Source organism: Ciconia boyciana, chromosome 20, assembly GCF_034638445.1.
Source record: "Ciconia boyciana chromosome 20, ASM3463844v1, whole genome shotgun sequence".
Taxonomy (NCBI): Eukaryota; Metazoa; Chordata; class Aves; order Ciconiiformes; family Ciconiidae; genus Ciconia; species Ciconia boyciana.
The window spans coordinates 8,264,057-8,279,587 of NC_132953.1; the positions used below are offsets into that span (position 1 = coordinate 8,264,057).

Genomic DNA, 15,531 nt, shown 5'->3' on the forward strand with positions numbered 1-15,531 from the left:
GTCCTTGGAGCCACAGGGCAGAGCTGGCCGCAGAGTGCCGCCGCGCCACGGCGGACGACGGCACGACGCCGGGGTGGGTGACGGTGCGCACCGAGATGCTCCCTGGCACGCCAGCACCCAGCCGGTCCCCAGGCTGGAGGCGTGGGGCTGGCCGGGAGGATGCCGGGGAGCATCCTCGGCCGGCACCTGCCTGCACGCCAGGTAGGACCGCGATGCCAACGCCGCCGCCGCGGCGGGTGCCCGCTGCCCCGTGGTGCGGCGGTGCCGGCGGGCTCCCCTCCGGCCGCTCCGCCTCGCTGCCGGGTTCCCCTGGGCCGGTTCTGGCGGCGCGGCGAGCGGCCCCCCCGCCCCGGCCGTTCCCAAAGGCAGCGCGGATCCGTTGGTTACCTTGAACATCTTGCTGCTGCTAATGAATTGCTAATACGATTTTCTAGATAATTTTATTTCTATAGTCCTCACATTTTAATGTCTCCAAAAAGCTAGCATTTATTTGCTTAATCTCCCCGCGTAATACAATTTGCACTGGCTCCTAGGTTCTGAACAATCAGCTATGCATAAACGGAGGCAAATTGTTTAATAACACAAAGGTCTGATATTGTTGTTGACGGTGTATAAGTGTCTGGGGTTGGGTTTTTTCCCTGCCTTTGCTGTTGTCTCGATGCAGCCGGTTTTACGCCCGTGCCCGTGGTCGGTAGGAGGGAGCTTGCGTTGGTGCTGCGGCTCGGCGTCGCGTGCGGCGCAGGGCCGGGTGCGTCGCTCCCTCGCACCCAGCCCCTGCTCCCCGGGGCGGCTCTGTGGGGTGTTTCCGGGGGCCCCCTTTCCCCGGGCGTCGGGGGGCCTGAGCTCGGCAGCTCTCGCAGGTGCGCGGGGATGCGGCGATCGCCCAGCGGCTGCCTTGCGTTTACTGCCTCCGATGCAGTAAAAGCCCCCCGCCCTCCTCCGGCACTCCCCCTGCGGGGCCGGCGGCGGCAGGGTCGGGGCGGCCAGGGTCCCACCGCCGGGACCCCGACGACGCCCAGAGTCCCCCGGGTCCGCCCCGCTGCGGGAGCATCGCTGCTGCCGGGCGGGAGCAGGGACCCCCCGAGCGCCGGCGGGACGGGGTGCCGGGCTGCGCTGAGTCGGCTCTCTCCCTCTCTCGCAGGTACGGACATGGCCGTTTTCTGCCTGCTGTGCGGCAAGCGGTTCCAGACGCAGAGCGCCCTGCAGCAGCACATGGAGGTGCACGCCGGGGTGCGCAGCTACATCTGCAGCGAGTGCAACCGCACCTTCCCCAGCCACACCGCGCTCAAGAGGCACCTCCGCTCCCACACAGGTACGACGGCACCGCCGCCGGGGTGCTCGGGGCTGGGGCGGCTAGGGCAGGCTTCTTCCCCGTTTGTAAAAAAAAAGAAGGGAAAAGAAAGGCGAAATTGTCGTAAAAGCGTCGAGGCGACTGCATTTGCTGGGATTTAAAAAACGAAACGGAAAAAAAGAAACCAAAAGCCGCGTGTAATAAGTTGATCCGGTATAAGGTGACATGTGACCTTCTTAGGGGATGTGCGATCGTACCCGCTCCCTCGGCTTACGGGCGGTAGATGCACATAATCAGCCGGTGCTCGGCCCTAATGGGATTAGGGCGACCTGCACCCCGGGGAGCGGGTGCCTCAGTGCCGCAGCCCACCAGGGCAGGGCTCGGCTGCCGGAGAGCCGGGTGGGAGAGCGGGGCTTGGACCGCCTTACGCCGTGTCCTCAAAGCGCCCGCGCTGCGTCCTCGGCTCCTCCGCCGGCCTCCCCGGGCACGTCCCCGGGTGGGACCAGGGGACGGCAGGGGGAGAGGTCCCGGCCATGCGGGGAGCGCCGTCGCGCGGGTCCGGCTGCAAGCCCCCCGGTGCAGGAAAGAGCGAACCCCGGGGGGACGCGCGGGGTCGTGCAGGCGGCCCCACGGGAGGGTCGCTCCATCCGGGCTGTGGCCGGCGGCCGCCAGACCCACGTGCGCCTGGGCTCGGGGTCCCGACGTGGGAAACGGGAACCGCGCGCTGATGATAAGCGCGTTAATGCCGAGCGCTGGAGCTATTTATAGCCGGTAATCCGGTGACCTGGGCTGCGGGTCGGGCCGTGCGCGTCCCACCCCAACCTCTGCTGCTGTAGCAGCTCCTGGCTGTGAGAAAACACCGGGGTCATCGGCGCTTTAGGGGGGTTCAGTCGTGCTCCAGGCGTGGTTTCATCCCGCGCGGGTGCGGGACGCGTGCGCTCCTCCCGGGGGCCCCGGCTCCCCTGCACAGGGCTTCTCCTAAAAATCGGGCACGTGGACACGCTGCGTGCCTCGGGCCGCAGAATCGCTGTCTTTGCCTGTAGGATCGAAAACCGAGGCGATAATTTGGAATTGGGCACGGGGAGGGGAAACGCAGCTGCCGACAGGCACCGCCTGCCTCGCCTTTGGAGGGGGGGTCCGAAACGCATCCTGAGCACCCTCCTCCTCCTCCGGTGCCCAGCGGCTGCGGGAGGGGGCGAGGGGCCGCAGGTCTCGGCTGCGGCACACGGGGAGAGAGTAAAATATCATTTTAAAGAGGAAGCGAAAGCACAGGCATGTGAGTATATAACGAGAAGGACAATTTATGCCCAGGCACGAGTGCAGTTTGACACGGGGATAATGAAAAAACGTAGGTCATTGTGGATGACTTAAGCCTTCACAGCTGAAGAAAATGTATGAAATGCGGGGAACATTACACGCTTGGCAGCTCCGCACATCTGCAGCAGGACAAGTGAAATACAGTTGGCCATTCTTTACCATAAACTGTGCTTGTAGGATATGCGGCACAGAGAAATTGTAATTACAGTGACAAGACAAATCAGTAATATTTAAATATTCATGAACAAGGTCTCGGACAATCAATCTATCTTTATTGTCCTTGCCTTCGCGGCTGTAATAAATAAGTAGCTGGAGCCCTCACCTTTCCTTCAAATCATTCTGCCTTTGGTGCCGAACCGGAGTTCATTTATCAGCCGCCCGGTCTGGAACGCGGGAGACGCCCGGGGCCGGGTCTGTGCTGGCGATGCCGGGTGAAAAGCCTGGAACGGGTGGCGGGAGGGGCGCGGCGCGGCGCCCTCCGGTCTCCTTACCCGCTCCGCGCGGGGATGCGGGGACCGGCGTGCCGCCCTGGGGCGGCTGGGATGCTCCATCCCCCGGGATGGCGGCGGCGGCGGGTGCCGGGGATAAGCCCAGGCTAGGGAGCTAGTTTTGGCACGGCGCGGTGGCCGCGGCGGTGGCTCTGACAGGCGCGTGTGCTTGCAGGCGACCACCCCTACGAGTGCGAGTTCTGCGGCAGCTGCTTCCGGGACGAGAGCACGCTGAAGGGCCACAAGCGCATCCACACCGGCGAGAAGCCCTACGAGTGCAACGGCTGCGGCAAGAAGTTCAGCCTCAAGCACCAGCTGGAGACCCACTACCGGGTCCACACAGGTACGTGCTGCGGGGCGGGGGGGGAGGGCTCCGGTGAGGCCAGCAATGCCGGGCCGGTCCCCCGGCGGAGCTGCCGGCCGCCTGGACAGCGAACCATCGGACGCGCCGGCGCGTAACTATTGTAAATAGAGGATCAATAGCGCGATCGGTTTTGCTGTTCGTTACTTGGTTATCGGCCGTGCCCGCTGCGGCAGCGTCGATGCCGAGCAGTTAATTACCGCCCGGAGGGCCCGAGCCCCCGCTGAGGCCCCCGTCTCCCTGTCTCCCGCAGGCGAGAAGCCCTTCGAGTGCAAGCTGTGCCACCAGCGCTCCCGGGACTACTCGGCCATGATCAAACACCTTCGGACCCACAACGGCGCTTCCCCCTACCAGTGCACCATTTGCCTGGAGTACTGCCCCAGCCTCTCCGCCATGCAGAAGCACATGAAGGGCCACAAGCCGGAGGAGATCCCCACCGACTGGCGGATAGAGAAGACCTATCTCTACCTCTGCTACGTCTGAGGGAGGAGGCGCAGGGGCGGCGGGGCTGAGTGGCGGAGGACTGGGCAAAAAAAAAACCACCAAACCCGCAGCGTCCACGGCCTTGTTTGTTTTTGGTTCTCGTTCGTTGCTCGTCGCCGGAAGGATCCCGCGGCTCGCGCCGGGGCGGGGGGATGCGCCGGCCCCTTCCCCGGCCCCGTCCGCTCCCCCGCCCCGGCCGCTCGCGCGCCCGCTGCCCTCGCGCCCTCACTGCGGGGCAGCTCTCGCCCCTCGCAGCCCCCGGGGAACTGGCTCCCCAGCCGGCCCCTCCGTCACCGCTGCTGCCGGCCGCCGGCGCTGCCGGGAAGACCGCGTAGGAACGGCACGCTTCCCCAAAAGCGCGCGCGTGGCCGGCGCCTCGGGAAGGCTTTACTTTCTGGTTTCCTCTATCACCGCATAGACCCCGCCGGGCACGCCCCGCTGAGGACCCGCGCTCGTGCGCGGGCACGGCTCCGCGTGGGGCTCGGCCCCCGTTTCGCGAGGGTTCCAGCGCTCGCGGGCTGCGGTGTCACGGGTGGGAGAGCGCCGGCGCCTGGCAAAGCCGCGAGTGCTTCGGCGAGAGCGTCCTCGGGGGGGATCCCGGCCAGAGGAGGGTGTTTGGGGTAGGGTGCCGGGCGCCTCGCGGCGCTGCCCGGGGTCCGGGTGGGCGCGAGGGGCGCCCGGAGGCTGCCGCCCTCCCCCGACCAAAGACCCCTCAATGCATTTCCCCTTCCTGCCCCGCCTTCCCAGGGGGGCGAGGGCAAAGGCCCCCGCAGGGAGATGCGGCCGGTTTGGCGATGCGCGGTCGATGCCGGTGCCGGCGTGGGTGCCGCCGGTGTGCGGCATCGCTGCGAACGGCGGGATCCTGTTTTTTTCTGCTACGTTGGGGCGCCTGGAAGGTGCCGAGCGTGGTTTTTTGCCCAGCCCTCAGCTGCGGGAGCCCGCAAGCGAGGGGCGCCTGGCGGCAGGTGGCTTCGCTCGCCGGTTTTTTTGCTTTTCGTTCGGTTTTTTTGAACTTTCTTTTGGAATATTTCCGCGTTTAGCACATTTTACTTGAAATTACCTCGTTTTTTTGTGACCTCATGAGCTTTTATTGATTTGGGGGGGACGGGGGGCGGCGTGGCCGGGAAGGCGCGAGCCGCGTGCCCGGCGCTGGTGGTGGAGGGGCGGCGCGGCGGCAGCGTCCCTGCCGGCCTCCCGTTGTGCATTATCCTTACCAAAACTGGTATTTTTTGCCCGGCCCCACGGGGCCGGGGCCGTCGGTTCTGAAGCTACCTCTTGTGTTCGTTTTTGTTGTGTTTCTCCTTTGCGGTTGCGGAAGCAGGCTCTGCGGTTTCCATCCCGCGCGGCACTTGCGGCCGCGGCTTTTTTTTTTGTCGTTTTGCTGCGTTTGGGTGAAAAGAGGGGAAAAAAAGAGGAGGGGGGAGCAGGACAGTGTCTGGATGCGGTCTGAGGGATGCCGATCGCCCCTCTTGCTGGGGGCTGCCGGTCCCGGCGGAGCCCGTCCCACCTCTCCTGGTGCCGAGCAGGGATGCGGCTGCGGGTGCAGCATCCTCCCTCGCACCCCGCTCCGGCTTTGCACGCGTGCGCGCCCCTGCGTGCGGGACCTTTGCTGCTGCGCGCAGCGTGGGCGCCGCTGTTGTACAATCCGGGATGTGACTGTGGAGAACGGCTCGTTTAATTGTTGTGCCTAAGAGAAAAAAAAAAAAAAGAAAAAAAAAGTTTAAAAAAAAAAACAACCCCAGTTCTTTCACACGGAAAGTTGCTGCAATTTCTGGCGCGTGCACGGTAGCTCCCCGTGGTGCACCGGCGCTGCCGGCCACGGGTGCCGCGGCGCCGGGGAGCACAGGGCCGAGCTCATGTGGCTTTTTTTTGCTTTAACCTCGTCCCCTCCCGTCCCACCGCCCCCCTCCCTCCCTCCCTCCCTTAGTGCCGCAGCCTCCCGGCTGCGCCGGCGTTGGGGTCGGTGTCGGAGCGATGCCGCGGCGCCCCGGGCGCGTGTCCCCGCATCTGTTTGCCGTGGCGTGGCGAGCCGTGGCACCGCCCCCGCCGCCCCTCCATATATATATAAGTATATATATGTGTATCATAGCAGTGAGGACCAAGCGCCCCGCGGGGCCCCGCGGCCCCGGGCTCCCTCTCCCCTGGCTTGTTGTCGGTGTCGTGAGCGCCCGCCTGCCCGTCCCGTTGCTCTGTGTTGCCGCTCGTGGTTCGGGTCCGTCGCTGTCCTCGTTCCGTCTACCTCAGCACCTCTCTGAGCCCGGGCGCAGAAGGTGCCCAAGTTCCCCTTTGGTTTTCTCAGAGTATCTATCGGCTCCTATTTTTTGTACGACTTCCTCCCTCTCCCCTCGCCGTTCGCTCCCTTGCGGTTCTGCTTGCGAGTCCTCTCTGTCCTCTAGCCACAGATGCCGTTAGCTAAAGGTTTCCTGAAAAATAAAGAAAAAAGACAAAAAAAAAAAAAAAACCCAGTTGTGGTGTCTCCTAGTTGCAGCTCTCCGCATCTGCCTTCGTCCTGTGTAGATTCAGAGGCATTTCTTTGTAAGACTTCAGTGTTTCTGACAGAGGAAAAAAAAAAGACAAAAAAAAAAAGGAAGAAGAATATACTGCTGCAGGTTTTTTTCTCTCCATGTGTCACTAAGTGAAGTTCGTGCCTTCTATAGCAAAGAGAATATTTTTTACATCCTACTAACGGTAGATTTTTTTGTAGTGAACATTTTTTGTATTTTTATTTATAAGTCTCATAAGGAAAATAGCAATGTTCAGTTGTATACCTTGAATCTGCAGTTAGAAAACAAAAAAACAACCAATAAAGTTAATTCCGTTGTCTCGGCCTGCCGTCTCCTGTTCCTGTGCCCGTGCCTGCTGGGAGGAGGAGGAGGAGGAGGAAGGATGCGCCCCACCGGCTCGGGGCGAGCCGCGGTGGTGAGTTTGGGGGTGTCTGCTCGGCTCCCCCGGGGCTGCGGCAGGGGGTCCCCGCCCTAAACCAGCCCCGACGGACGGGGGTGCCCCCGGGATGCCGACGTCCCCGCGGACGGGGAGCAGACCCGTGTCCCTCGTCCCGGGACACCCGCCTTCCCGTCCCACGGCACGCTGCCTGCGCCGCTGCCTGCCTGCCTGCCTGCCTGCGCGGCTCGCCGGGGAGCTGAGCGAGTTTGCCTCAATGAAAGTGAACTCGTTCATTTAAACCTGACTGCAGAGTAGTCTGGCCCCCCGCTGCGTTAATTATCCTGTAGTTCTCGACTGATTGCTGTACACTAAGCTTAAGCCCTCCTTTATTTATTTACTGACTACATTAACGGCAGCGCCTGCGCTCCTTTTGTGCTGCGGCGCACTGTACGGCGTGCCGCGGCAGGGCCGGGCAGGTGCTGCCGGAGTCACCGGGCGCTGCCCGCGCCCCACGGGTGCCGCCCGCCCCCCGCCCGGGCGTTACGATGCAGCTAAACGTTAATTACGGCGCGGGTGGAGCCACTGGTGCAAAGCATCGCTTATTTTTCCAGGGGTGGGTGACGTGTGCCGGGCTGCCGCACGCACTGGCGTCGAGGCCGGGCTCGTCCCGTGCCGCGGGGCTTCCCGGCGGGTCTGGGGGGCTGCGAGCCCACCCCGAGGTGCTGGTGGCCATCCCTGCCTCCCAGAGCAGCACAGGCAGCACGTCTGCCCAGACAGCACAGGCTTTGGGCAAACGGGGGAGAACTTTGGTCCCGGTCCAGGCTAGCAGAGGTGGTCCCGCTGCAAGCGACCTGCCGGCTGCAGCGCCCCCGGGAGAAGGGGGACGAAGCCCCTCTGCGGCGTTTGGCCTGGTACAAAGGCGCTATTATAATAATGGGGAAATTGTCGTAGGACCGGGCCTTTGTCTGCACACTTGCGCAGCAGCTGGGAGCGATTATGCTGCAACAATGTTCTGTTCCATCAACATTATGTCCTCATTAAACCTTTATTAGTAGATTAGATTCAGATTTATTGATTTTTTTTTTTTTTTTTAAAGAGGAAAATCCAGGCTCCTCTCGGAGAGATGCCTGGAACTTTTTCCCGCGTGCGGCACTTCCCAAAGCAGCGAGAGGGCAAAGGGAGAACATGGATCCTTCCTCCGGCACGGGCAGCCTCCTCTTCCGGGGGAAAGGACCGCTGAGCTGCGCGAGGGGGTTAGGTCGGGCGCGGGACGGCTTCCTAGCGCAGGGAAGGATGGAAGGCCGAGCGCCTACACGGCCGCCGACGTGGTCCGTGGGATGCGGCAGCGCAGGTGAGCATCTCGCCGTGGGTCCCCGAGGGGCATCCGGGGTCCCAGCGGGCAGGAGAGGGATGGCGAGGCTGGCTTGGTGGTCCTGCTGCTGCCGCCCCGATCGCGCGGGCTGGGCGGCATCGCGCAGCCGGGTCAATGGGCCCATTGGATTTGTCTGTCGGAGCGTTTGGTGTTACACGAAGGCAGCTCATTCCAGAGGGTGTTAATTGCCCACTGCAGTGATCAGGTCTGTAGCACCATCGATCTCGGCAGGATCAATGGGCTGATTTAGTGTCTCGCGAACTCTTTAACTGGACACCTCATCAATAGGCAGCCACTTACAGACCATCAGCGCATTAGCGCGGGCCGGCGCCGGCAGGAGCCCGCTCCACCCGTCCTCAGCCCCCCTGTCACTCAGCGGGGAGTTTTCCTGCAGGTGACGGCTCCGGGACAGTGAGCGGGGCCCTTGGTCCAGGGCCGGCGGGCTTGGGGGCTGACGTAGGAGAGCCGGGCACCGTCAACCCGCCTCCCCCCACCGCCCGCAGCCCGGCCCCACGCAGAGATGCTCCTAGAGCGCAGGATGGGCCCTCCCGTCGTCTCCAGCGCTTTCGAGGGTGGTGCCCGCGCCGGTTGCTCAGGTACGTTAACGGCGTGAAGAGCGGGCTGTTACCTTTACAGGGTCTCGGGCGAGCACGGCGGAGCCCGGGACCACCCCGAAAACACCGCCGGTGTTTTTCATCACAAGCCCTCGACACCCCCAGCTCTGGAACGAGAGTCGGGCGGATCTGGTCCTTGCAGTTTGGGCTCAACTCCCCGCTCGGGGATGCGGCCAGTGCTTCTTTCCTCTGCTCTCAGCCTCGTGCCTCTGCCCTGGCCGGGGCGGGGCAGGGCGGAGAGAGGGAGCGGGGGGATCGCCCAAAACTGCGGCGGCCATCGGGCTCTTCCAGCGCCGCCTGCCCACGCAGCCAGTCCCGTTTGCACCCCGGTTCGTTCGCCGTTGGCTGGCACGGTTCCCTCCCGCTTCCCCGTACCGCTGGGCGGGAGCGGGGGGACCGAAGACCCGGCGAGCAGGGGCAGCAGCGGAGAAGGGGCCACAGGCGTGTGGCTTCCCCAGGGCCGCCGGGGTGAGGGGTAGGGGGCCCCCGGGGCGGCGGGGACCCCCGGGGCGGGCGGCGGCGGCGGGGCCGGGCCGGCGGGGCCGCTGTCCGCGGTGCTGAAGCGGCGGCCGCCGGCCGGGCCGGGGGGCTCCGGGGATGGGGGAAGCGTGGCCAAGGCTTGGGCAGGGCTCATCGGGGAGCCTCGTTCGCCTGGAGAAGAGGAGGCTGAGGGGAGACCGCATCGCGCTCTGCAGCTGCCTGAAAGGAGGCTGTAGAGAGGTGGGGTCGGGCTCTTCTCCCGGGTAACAAGCCATAGGACGAGAGGAAACGGCCTCCACTTGCGCCAGGGGAGGTTTAGACTGGATATTAGGACGTTTTACTTCACCGAAAGGGTTGTCCAGCACTGGCACAGGCTGCCCAGGGAAGGGGTTGAGTCCCCATCCCTGGAGGGATTTAAAAGCCGCTTGGACGAGGTGCTTAGGGACGTGGTGCAGTGGTGGGCTTGGCAGTGTCAGGCTTACGGTTGGACTCGATGATCTTAAAGGTCTTTTCCAACCTACGCGATTCTGTGATCGGTGCTGGGTGGTTCCTCCTCGGCCCCGCCTTGGGGCTCAGATGCTGCCGCTGCGGAGCCGGGGGAAGGTGGCGGGTGCCAGCCTGGGTCGGCAAAGACCGGTGAGCCCCAGCGCCGAGGAGCGGCCTCTGGAGCAAGGCAGCGTCTGAGGTCCCCACCGCTCCTGCCCCCAAAGGCGGGGGCCGCTCAGGCATCCCGCCACACCGACCAGAGGGTGCCCAGCGTGATGCTGTAGGCCAGGACGGCCGCCAGGTACGCCCGGAAGAGCAGGACATCCAACACGTAGCCCACTTGCAGCCACTCGCGGGCGACGTCGCGAAACTCCTCACGTTTCTCCAGGAACTGGCGGATGGCGGTGATCTCACGCAGGACGCCGTGCATCAGCGGGGAGCCCTCCGCCTGGCCGGCAAAGGCCGGTGCGGGCCTCGCGCCCCCCGCCATCTCGCTCTCCCGGGGGTCCTCGCAACCGTAGGGGTTCAGCTTGGCTGCGGGATCGAGAGAGGAAAGTGCGAAAAAAATCTCTTTAGGCGGGGAGCTGGGATTCCTGTGGGTGACCGGGCATCCAGGTTGCCACGCAAACAGGGGCTGCATGGACACAGACGGCTACGCGGGGCCCGGTCCCCTTCGGTTCCCGTGGGCCCTCTCTGTGCAGCCCTTACCTGTGCTGTCGTTGTTCTCCACCTGCCGGGAGATGTCCGAGCTCTGCGTCCTGCTTTGGCTGAGTTTCTCCCTGTCCCGGATGCAGAGCAGGACAGTGGCTCGTTCCAGCAGCAGGCGCTTCACCCAGTCGGGGACGTGGGGCTGCAGGTCTTGCTTGTGCACCAGGCGCACGATCAGGATGGTCTCCGTCAGGCTGATGACGAGCAGCGCCATGCACACCACAAAGTAGATACCTGCGGAGGTGTCAGCGAGGTGAGTGGCCTGCAAAGGCTCATGCTCATGACAGAGCATGGTCCTGAGCGAGTCCTCCCTGCCCGCCTCTCTAGGGGACCCGTGGTCTCCGTACGGAGCAGCAGCTCCTGCTGCTCCAGGCCCGGGACTGCCGTAGCCGTGGGCTTGGCAGGTAGCACTGCCGTACCTATCAAGGGGGTGCCGACCGCAGTAGCCGGCAGCGTGTCGGATACGATGATGAGGAAAACCGAGTAGCCCAGCAGGAGGGTGATCTTGAAAGAGACCCTCTCGCCACTGTTGGGAGGTAGGTAGAAGCCCACGATGTCCATAACCATCAGGAAGATGCTGGGGAGCAGCAGGCTGACGGTGTAGAAGAGGGGACGTCTCCGGATGACTACCTGCGGGACAGAGAGACAGGAAAGGCTCAGCGAAGGGTTGAAACGAGGGCTTGAGCTGGTGCGGCTCCGCGCCAAGGCAGGCGAGGATGGTGGGATGCACTAAGGTGAGCCAGGGGAAGGGCTCAGCCGCAGGAGCCTCCTGCCCGCAGGCCGGAGCACCGCGGCAGGGAGCGGCTGGGTGATGAAGCAACAGGGATGGTGGCGAGACCCTTCCTTAGCGCCCCATCCCCGAGAAGCGTGGCGGCCAAAGAGCCTTACGTAGAACTTCATCTCGGCATAGCTGTCGCTGCTCTTGACGCTGAACTCCTGGAAGCGGCTGAGGACGTAGAGCAGCTCCCACTCGCCCTGGTTCATGAAGACGCTCCGGTCAAACTTGACCAGCTCCGGCTGCCGCCACAGCGAGAGGTTGATGTCACGGACTGGGGGGCGGAGGAGAGGTGAGGACCAGGGGTGCCCGGCCCGGAGCGCCGGCGGCTGCCGGCACCTCCACGCCGGGCTGGGTGCCTGCCCTCCCCGCACGCATCCCCGATCCGCTGGGGCCATCTAGAGGGGCGAGTCGCCTTCTGCACGGCGCTCCAGCCCGGCCGAGGTCCTGCCCGCTCCCCCCGAGCTCCCCGGCCGCGGGGGTCCCGGCACTCACTGTGGTGCAGCCAGCTGGTGAAGGTGAGCGAGCAGTTCTGGACGTCGAAGGGGAAGTTGTAGATGTCCAGGCTGCAGGCGGTCATCACCTGGATGGGTTTGAGGTTCTGCACCTCCCCGTGGTGGCCAACGTAGACGTAGGGGACATGGGGGGACTTTCCGACGTCCACGCTGGGGGACACGAAGGACAGAGACCGGGGCTGGGGAGCGCCCTGGGCAGGGGCTCCTCCCGCTGAGCTGCGTTCGGGGAGGGGAACTGCCCAGGAGCCGGCGGTTTACCCCCTGAGCTGCTTTTCTGGCAGGACCCGTGCAAGCGTGCCTGCCTGGCGTCACCTCTGCGCTGCCCCGGCTGCTGCCCTCTCCCAGCCCAAGGAGCGTTTGTGCCCTCGTCCTGGGGCTCTCTGGAGCCGGCGGGAATACCTTAAACCCCAGCAAAGCGGGGAAGGACGCCGGCTGGCTTCACGGGAAGGGCCGGCAGCTCTGCAGCTGCCCTCACATTGTGCTGCCTTCACAAAGCCTTTCTCCAGATATCTGGATCCCACCCCCGGCACGGCGCGGGTAATTACCGACAGTTGCGGTTAGCCAGCGTTGGAAATGGCCCAACTGCCGAGCTGTTCCCCATCTGCAGCTCGCCCGACGCAGGGAGGCTGCCAGCTCTGTGCCGGGAATACAAAGCGTGGGGCGGCGTGTGCCCACGGTGGGCGAGGGGGCCCCGATCCCCGGGCTGCCTGCCGCGGCCCCGGGGGTTTCACCTCACTCACAACTCGTTGATGAGGATGTCGGGCACCCAGATGCTCTCCGCGGGGAGGGAGATCTGCGTCAGGTTGTCGAAGCGCGCCGGGTCCCACCTGAGGAACTCGTCCGTCCAGTGCTGGGGGACAAGGGAGAGGGGCTTGGAGGGCAAGGTGCCTTCCACCCCGCCGGGACCCAAAGCCACGCTAGCACCCTGCCATGGGAACCAATCTCCAGCACCATCCCTGCGAGGGAGAAAAGGCTCGTCCTCCAGCTACCGCACCACCCACTGGTGAAAGCACGGAGCATGAAAGCTGTGCCTTGAGGTTCATGCCCTACAGAGGTCTCGTCATCCCCTGCGACGGGTTCGACCTTGCTGCGCTCCTGCAGGGCTGCACGCTTCTCCCATGGGAAAACCTGTATTTGCAGGGGTGCTCGGCCCCGACGGGGGTCCCGGCGAGGGAGGGGGGGCAAGGTGGCACGGTCTCGTCTGCTCACCTGCCTGTACCAGATGTAGGTGGTCAGCACCTGGTTCTTCTCATCCTGCGGGAAGAGGAGGGCACGTGTCGGCACGGGGGGCACGGGCGCTCTGGAGGACGGGCAGAGCGTGCCAGGAGGACGCTGCGCACCGGGTACCGTTCCCCTTGCTGCGGACATGCAGGCGCTGCCCGCGCTGAAGGCAGCGGCCCCTGCCCCGTGCGGGGTGGGAGCAGAGGACTCACCACACTGAGGATGGCGTAGACCATGAGGTCGATGGCCACGTTGGTGGTCGTTCGCCAGTCCCGCACAGGCCGGGTGCCCTTCTCGTAGCGGGCCAGCAGGTAGTGGGACAGGCGGCGCAGGGCGGGCTCGGGGGGCTCTGGTGGCCGGCCCCCGTGCCGGGTACCTGCCAGCAGAGGGAGGGGGGATGGATGGCGGGCCGCTCGCACCGCGGCAGCAGCTGCCATCGCCCGGCGGTGTGCCGCGAACGGCGGGATGCTGCTGGCTGCCATCCCTCGCTTACCGGTTGGGGTTTCCCATCAAAGCTAAATAGGAGCATCCCGAGGGGAAACAAGCCTGCCCGCCAGAACCGTCACCTAACGCCTCATTAATATCTCCTGCTGTGTTAGGTGGAGGGGGCTGTGACCTTCCCCGGCCTCCGAGGGCAGGGCTGCCGTCTTCTGCCTCTCCCGGACGGACGCCAGGACAGCGGCAGCGGGGGCCCGTGAGGGACTCGCTGCCCCCAGAGAAGTTTCCTACCGCTCGCTACTTCCAGGGACGTTTCTTCGTTGCTCTGCAGGCGGAGGCAGTGAAGGTTAGAGATGAGCCAGGATGCTAAATTCATTTGTATCTCGGTGTTTGCTTACTGTGGACACAGTCCCTCGGCTGGTGCCGGCAGCACTAATCGCAGAGCAAATTGCTCGCGGCACCCGCGTCCTCGCTGCAAGGCAGCCGGCGAAGCCGCGGCCGAGCCGGGGCGGCAGAGCCGCGCTCGTGGCTTTGCTCTGCAGCACGCCCAGCCCCGGAGTCCAATTCCCAGGTAATGAAAGGGACTAATTGGAATAGATCTGCGGGAACCTGGGAAAAGCTGCCGGGAAAGGAACTTTAATCTGTCTTTTAAGCTAAGAAAAAAACCCAGCCGCCTCAGCCCCTCCAAGTCTGCGCGCGATCAGTAATGCCGGGGAGCCGGCCGGGCTCACGGCCCTCGCCCAGGCAGGCGTGCGCCGACGGAGGCGGCCGGGGGGGGGGCGAGAGGCGGCAATTACGGCGAGGGGAGGAAAACGGGCGCCGCCGTCCCCGCGGCTGGGGCCAAGCGGCCTTTCCTGCTGCAGCTGGTGGCAGCTGGCTCGCGCCCGCGCTCCTCCTCGCGCCCTCTCCTCCTCCTCGCGCTCATGCCGCCGAGCCCCAGGTTGGGACGCTCTGGCTTCGCAGAGGGAGCACTGGGCTGGGTTCGCCCCGGCCGCGCCGTGCGTCCGCCGCGGGCACCGTGCCGGTCTGCCGGGCCCCAAACCCGTGCCGGCAACTCGCCTGGTGCAACTCGGCACAGCCCTGGCACACGGGCGTGCGTCCGCACAGACCCGCCTACCCCCTTACCTCCGGCATCACTAAGGCGAGAGAGTCATTGCTCCCGCTCCTCTTCGGCCAGCTCTGCCGGGCTAACTGCGGGAGGAGGCTTGGGAGCCGGGAACGATGTCCCCACGAGAGGGGCTGTCTATCTGACCAGCCCAAAGATCCGAGTCACAAACCTGCTGACAGCTTTCAGCTGCGCTGGTGCAAAACAGCACCGTGATTTTTCTACTATTTCCCAGGAAGGTTCAAGGAGAAAATAATAATAATGACAGCTTGCGAACATTTTGGCAGTCGGTTTCGCACCGTGCGGAGCTGAGGTTACAGACCATAGGCACAGCACCGCTTCTGCGCGCTGTCGTCCCCAAAACCCAGCTCTGTGTTATGAGGGATGAAACGATACTTGAGAGAAATCCCTTTATCGGGCGGAGGGCTCAGGCAGCAGCCTCCAGACAGCAGGACGCAGGCAGGCAGGCAGGAGTTCACCCTGTTTCTCTCCCTCTCTCTCCTCAGGGCTCGCACCCTGCACGCTTCCAGGGTACTTCAAAGCCCCGCACCGATGAGCCCGCAAGACAGAGCTGGGTTCAAACGCCACACTACCTTGCTGCGGGCGTTCAGCCTGCGTCGCCCAGGCAGGCAGTGCCTCCGGGCTCTAGCAGAAGAGGTTTCCCACACCTGGGCTTCTCCCAGGTACGCTGATTTTCAGTAGCATTAAGGTCTCGATAAAAAGCAGCCTTTGCATGCCGCGCTGCTCGGGTTTTAGGAAGGGATTGCACCGTGCCGTTCGGTACGGGGAGCCCCCCGCTCTGCCCCAGCCCCCCAGCCCTGCCCGGGGCCCCCCGCCTTACCTTGGCTCTGCAGCACCGAGGCGAGAGGCAGCAGGGCCAGAAGCGCCCCGAGAGCGGCGGGCGTCATGGCTCTGCCGGCTCCCAGCCGCTGCCTCCCTCCTCCCCACCTCCCTTGCCTGCCGGCTCCACGGAGGAGTGAACCCGAGCAGGGAG

At 64.5% G+C, this 15,531-nt stretch overlaps 2 protein-coding genes across 12 annotated transcripts in view; one reads left to right on the forward strand and one right to left on the reverse strand.

The window, feature by feature from the left end:
- ZBTB16 (zinc finger and BTB domain containing 16) overlaps positions 1-6,769 on the forward strand; it is an 85,086-nt gene extending 78,317 nt beyond the window's left edge. For 8 of the 11 annotated variants that reach the window (XM_072884579.1, XM_072884578.1, XM_072884589.1 and 5 more), the window contains 3 exons: positions 1,142-1,312; positions 3,272-3,439; positions 3,711-6,767. In XM_072884579.1, the coding sequence (XP_072740680.1) occupies positions 1,142-1,312; positions 3,272-3,439; positions 3,711-3,940 (569 nt within the window). In that variant the 3' untranslated portion in view covers positions 3,941-6,767. Of the gene's footprint in view, positions 1-1,141; positions 1,313-3,271; positions 3,440-3,710 lie in introns of all 11 variants that reach the window. The other 3 variants (XM_072884587.1, XM_072884586.1, XM_072884585.1) reach the window with 3 other exon arrangements.
- Positions 6,770-10,010: 3,241 nt separating this feature from the next.
- Positions 10,011-15,445, reverse strand: LOC140661842 (5-hydroxytryptamine receptor 3A-like). The gene is made up of 9 exons (XM_072884612.1): positions 15,379-15,445; positions 13,207-13,370; positions 12,983-13,027; positions 12,514-12,623; positions 11,754-11,923; positions 11,372-11,532; positions 10,903-11,113; positions 10,484-10,717; positions 10,011-10,309 (listed from the first exon to the last, which is right to left on the reverse strand). The coding sequence occupies exons 1-9, from the start codon at positions 15,443-15,445 to the stop codon at positions 10,011-10,013; spliced, it is 1,461 nt and encodes a 486-aa protein (XP_072740713.1).
- Between the last annotated feature and the right edge of the window lie 86 nt (positions 15,446-15,531).

Bases quoted from the DNA above. Each gene is read 5' to 3' on its own strand.
- LOC140661842 (XM_072884612.1), bottom strand. From the start codon at position 15,445: ATGACGCCCGCCGCTCTCGGGGCGCTTCTGGCCCTGCTGCCTCTCGCC. The intron at 12,624-12,982 runs GTGAGCAGACGA...CTTGTCCCCCAG, and splicing joins CCTACATCTGGTACAGGCAG to CACTGGACGGACGAGTTCCT. The intron at 10,310-10,483 runs GTAAGGGCTGCA...TCGATCCCGCAG, and splicing joins GGAGAACAACGACAGCACAG to CCAAGCTGAACCCCTACGGT.